The sequence below is a fragment of the Salmo trutta genome, chromosome 1 (assembly GCF_901001165.1).
Source record: "Salmo trutta chromosome 1, fSalTru1.1, whole genome shotgun sequence".
NCBI classification, from domain to species: Eukaryota; Metazoa; Chordata; class Actinopteri; order Salmoniformes; family Salmonidae; genus Salmo; species Salmo trutta.
Window position 1 is genome coordinate 51,797,916 of NC_042957.1, and position 5,193 is coordinate 51,803,108.

Below are 5,193 nucleotides of genomic sequence, written 5' to 3' on the forward strand. Positions count from 1 at the left end.
AGCATCCACACAATGTAACCAGGCAGACATGACAGCAGCATCCACACGGTGTAACCAGGCAGACATGACAGCAGCATCCACACGGTGTAACCAGGCAGACATGACAGCAGCATCCACACGTGTAACCAGGCAGACATGACAGCAGCATCCACACGGTGTAACCAGGCAGACATGACAGCAGCATCCACACGGTGTAACCAGGCAGACATCAGCAGCATCCACACAGTGTAACCAGGCAGACATGACAGCAGCATCCACACAGTGTAACCAGGCAGACATGACAGCAGCATCCACACGGTGTAACCAGGCAGACATGACAGCAGCATCCACACGGTGTAACCAGGCAGACATGACAGCAGCATCCACACGGTGTAACCAGGCAGACATGACAGCAGCATCCACGGTGTAACCAGGCAGACATGACAGCAGCATCCACACGGTGTAACCAGGCAGACATGACAGCAGCATCCACACGGTGTAACCAGGCAGACATGGCAGCAGCATCCACACGGTGTAACCAGGCAGACATGACAGCAGCATCCACACGGTGTAACCAGGCAGACATGACAGCAGCATCCACACGGTGTAACCAGGCAGACATGACAGCAGCATCCACACGGTGTAACCAGGCAGACATGACAGCAGCATCCACACGGTGTAACCAGGCAGACATGACAGCAGCATCCACACAGTGTGGAGGAAGACTGCGAGGAGCAGAAGCGCGTGAGAAATGCAAGTCAAATCAATGGACAAATAAATAAACCAATGTAGAAAGTAAACAGATGGATAAATAAATGGATGATAATTCAGCGGTGGGAACTGGATGTGTGGGATTATTTCCTGGCCAGGTCGGAAGCCGGGTCACATGGGGGTTGAAGTCGGAGGGAGATGTGGGTGGGGTCGTCCCTAAAGGATGCTCATGTTTCAGCTCCAGTCCTGGGAGCGAGGCCGCTAATACGAAGCAGTGAGAAGGCTTTATCCTTAGGGACGCTGAAGCCTCTTGTTGTCTACTACACACAACCACTTTACTTTAGTCAGCCATTTCTAAAGGGGTACGAACATCAGAAAGATCAGAGAAGGGAACAACGTTCTGGCTTGAACAGGCAGGGTTAAAAGGAAACCGTCACGAGTCAATCCACTACTTACATCTTTAGTCAGTGCTGCAGCTCTTATCTGTATCACAATCAATGTGGGTAATGGCTTTACAGGGGTGGATCCCCAAATAATTGTATAAAGTGTTCAAAACAAATGTAGTTAGTGCAATACATTTTTCTAGGTAAAAGGATAAGTAGCATTGTGCTCTTCTCCTTCGGGACAACATCAGCTGACTCAAAGGGGGTGTGGCGGGTATTTTAACACTTCTGCGCTACCTGCCGTGAGGATCAGGGGAGGCTGCTGATTGGAGGACGGCTCATATAATGGCTGAAACAGAGCGAATGGAATGGCATCCAACACATGGAAACCATGTGTTCGATGTATTGTGACCATACCCCTCCAGCCATTACTACAATTCCATCCTTCCCAATGAAGGTGCCACCAACCTCCTGTGGTGTGGATACTCTTGTGCATCCTCTGTCGAAGTTGGTAATCGAGGAGGGAGCAGCCTCCTTCGTTCGCCTACCAACGAATTGACGCTCGACTACTTATCGGTTTTACGGGTCACGGAGGAGAGAGGAAGGAGAAGTCAATGAGAGGACGGTCTTTTGCCCAAATGAGAATCTCCGCTAGCCTGAAAACACTTTTCCTGGGTGTGGCAGCTGTAGCAAAATAAGTGCCTTCTGTTCACAGGCTGCAGAGGTACAAGCTGCAACAAACAGCTGACAACATGTAGCTTTCTGATACACAGCCAAGAACTGGGAGTGTCTCCAATCAGGAAGTATATGGCCTGCTCTGCTTTTTTCCCCCCATTCCCAACATCTTTCACAGACACATGGAACTATATCAAAACATCTGTCTAACACAGACGTGCCCTCAGGAATACTTTATAAATATTTAGTTGAGCAGACATTTGGAGGAGGGAAAACGTTTGTGTATTTCAGGTCAGAATGATGTTTGAACTCCTTATCCAAATCCAACAGCTTTAAAAGGTCCTGTTACATCTCCCGTCTTCTCTAATCACTTAACCATAAACGTATCCATGGCTACGCACCCTAATACCCTCACCAACACACCAGCATGCCTGACATATCATTAAAGGGATTTGGTTCAAATCATCCTGCACAGTTGTGATAAAGGCATGTCTATATCATACATTATTTTAACTTCACCGTGGACCACCCATATACTTAGAGAAGCTTTCTGGACGCTTACTGAGACTTAGAACTCTGAAAGAAGGTCTGTTCCATTAACAACATATTGGAGATGCATCTCTGTGTGATTATGAGTAAAGATGGATGTGGCAGACTGACAGACTGTATTGGCTGGCCTACTTCCTCTCATTAAATGACTGACACACTGAAAGGGGATTTTAAGTGAACTGCACAAATTGAAAACGCACACCACGAGTAACTAAACTGGAGTGAGGTCGTACAACAGTTCAGGATGCTTTATAGGAGTTGGCAGATCAATTGGAAATGGACAATGTTTGTCTCCACCAAACGTGACAACAGGTCAAATGTTGTAACTCTTGTGAGATCATCTCTCTGCTCCCGGTCAAAGTCAAGTAGCCGTTCTCTCACTGCCCTCAAAACCATACCCCCACAGCATGACAGAGTACTTTCAGACCTGCTCATAATATTATACCATACATACACACATGTATACACATACAACGGTTCCATCAAGGGACTTTTGGAGAGGTTGCAAGGCAGTGAAATAGTTGTAGCATGGCCCAAAATCCCCCAAACTCCAAAATCATTTCAGCTGTTATTGTTACTGCTGTATACATTCCACCTCAGGCCAATCAAAATAATAAACTGGCGCTTAACAAACTGTACAAGGCTATAAACAAGCAGGAAACCCTACACCCAGCGGCCACCTTTCTGGTTTCCGGCGATTTTAATTCGACATTAAGACACTCGATGCCCCACTTCCATCAACACGTCTCCAACGCCACTAGGGGAGAAAGTCCTAGACCACTGCTATTCTACCCATAAGCAAGCATACAATGTCCTCCCTCGTCTGCCATTCGGCAAATCGGATCATGGCTACGTACTCTTGCTTCCTGTTTACAAGCGGAAGCTGAAACAGGAAGTACCCGTGATTTGCTCTGTTGAGAAATGGTTACCAGAATCAGAGGATATGCTTCAGGACTGCTTTGCTAGCACTGGTTGGAATATGTTCTGAGATTCCACCGATTTAATGTCGATGAGCTTACCACCTCCGTCAATGGCTTCATTAGAAAATGCATCGGCAACGTTGTCCCCACGGTCAGCGTTCGCTGCTTCCTCAATTAAAAGCCCTGGATTAACACTGAGGTTAGCGCTAAACTGAAGAGCAGGGCTACCGCACACAGCGCTATCGCAGGCAACCCTGATGCAGCGGCCGAAGACCGGCATAAGTACAAGAAGGCCTGCTATGACTTCCGCAGAGTCAAACGAGCAAAAGGACAATATAGGAATAAGGTGGAACCATATTCCACAGGCTCCGCCGCATGTGGCAGGGGAAGACCCAACCGTGATCTGCCCAACGATGCCTCTCTACCAGATGAACTCAATGCCTGTTATGCACGCTTTGACAACAACAACATTGACCCGGATGTGAGGGCTGTCACCGACCCAGAGGACTGGGTGATCTCACTCTCAGAGGCCGACGTGAGAAGGTTTTAATCAGGTCAACACCCTCAAGTCCGCGGGCCCTGACGGTATTCCAGGGTTCATTCTCAGAGCATGCGCAGAAGAGCTGGCAGGCATATTCACAGTCATTTTCAACCTCTCCTTGTCCCAGTCTGTAATTCCCCACATGTTTTAAGATGACCACAACCATCTCTGTTCCTAAGAACTCTAAGGCTTCATACCACAATGATTACCGCCCTGTAGAGCTCACTTCTGGAATCATTTAGAGACTGGTTATGGCACACACTAACTCTACCATCCCAGCCATCCTACACCCACTCCAATTGGCATCCTGCCCCAACAGATCCATAGATGACTCAATCTCAATTGCTCTCCACACTGCCCTCACCCACCTACATAAGAGAATACCTATGTGAGAATGCGGTTCATTGACTACAGCTCAGCGTTCAACACTATTATCCTCTACCAACTCGTCACCAAGCTTAGGACTCTGGGTCTGAACACCTCCCTCTGCAACTGGATCCTGGACTTTCTGATGGGCCTACCCCAGGTGGTGAGTGTAGGCAACATCACCTCCATCACGCTGACCCTTCACGCAGGGGCCCCACAGGGGTGTATGCTTAGCCCCCCCCCACGGTTCAACCACGACTGTGCGGTCACGCATGACTCCAACACCATTATCAGTTCGCTGATGACACGATGGTGGTAGGTCTAATGACCGGCGATGATGAGTCAGCCTACAGGGAGGAGGTCAGTGACTTGACAGTGTGGTGCTTGAGCAACAACCTCTCCCTCAATGTCAGCAAGACCAAGGAGCTCATCGTGGACTACAGGAAAAGGGGGCGGGGTCGACCATGCCCCCATCCACATCGACAGGCCGGCAGTGGAGCAGGTAGACAGCTTTAAGTTCCTCGTTGTCCAAATCACTAAAGACTTAAAATGGTCCAAACGCACAGCCGTGAAGAAGGCGCAACATCGCCTTTGCCCCCTCAGGAGGTTGAAAATTTGGCATGGGCTCTCATCCTCAAAACGTTCTACAGGTGTACCGGTGAGAGCATATTGAATGGCTGCATCACCGCTTGGTATAGCAATAGCACCATCCTCGATCGCATGGCGCTACAGAGGGTTGTGCGGACAACCTAGTACATTACTGGGCCGAGCTCCCTGCCATCCAGGACCTCTATATCAGGCAGTGTGAAAAGAAGGCCCAGAAAATCATCAAAGACCCCAACCACCGACGCCATAGACAGTTTTCTCTCAGCTGCCGCGCAGCTTCTATGCCAAAGCAATACGACTGATAAATAGCTAACAAAATAGCTACGTGGACCGAGTTTAACTTGTATCTTTATTTACCTTTTATTTCTGTATTTGCACTGTCTATGCACACTCACAGGGCCCTACACACTCACACCCCGTCACTCCAACACACACATGAACACTCACTCTATCATTCGCTCAC

General features: G+C 48.6%; 1 protein-coding gene across 1 annotated transcript in view; it reads left to right on the forward strand.

The window, feature by feature from the left end:
• The first annotated feature begins 405 nt into the window (after nucleotides 1-405).
• The window catches only part of LOC115194501 (cysteine-rich, acidic integral membrane protein-like), a 26,283-nt gene continuing 21,495 nt past the window's right edge, over nucleotides 406-5,193 (forward strand). Inside the window, exon 1 of the mRNA XM_029754275.1 lies at nucleotides 406-665. Within this exon, the coding sequence (XP_029610135.1) occupies nucleotides 420-665 (246 nt within the window). The 5' untranslated portion in view covers nucleotides 406-419. The remainder of the gene's footprint in view (nucleotides 666-5,193) is intronic.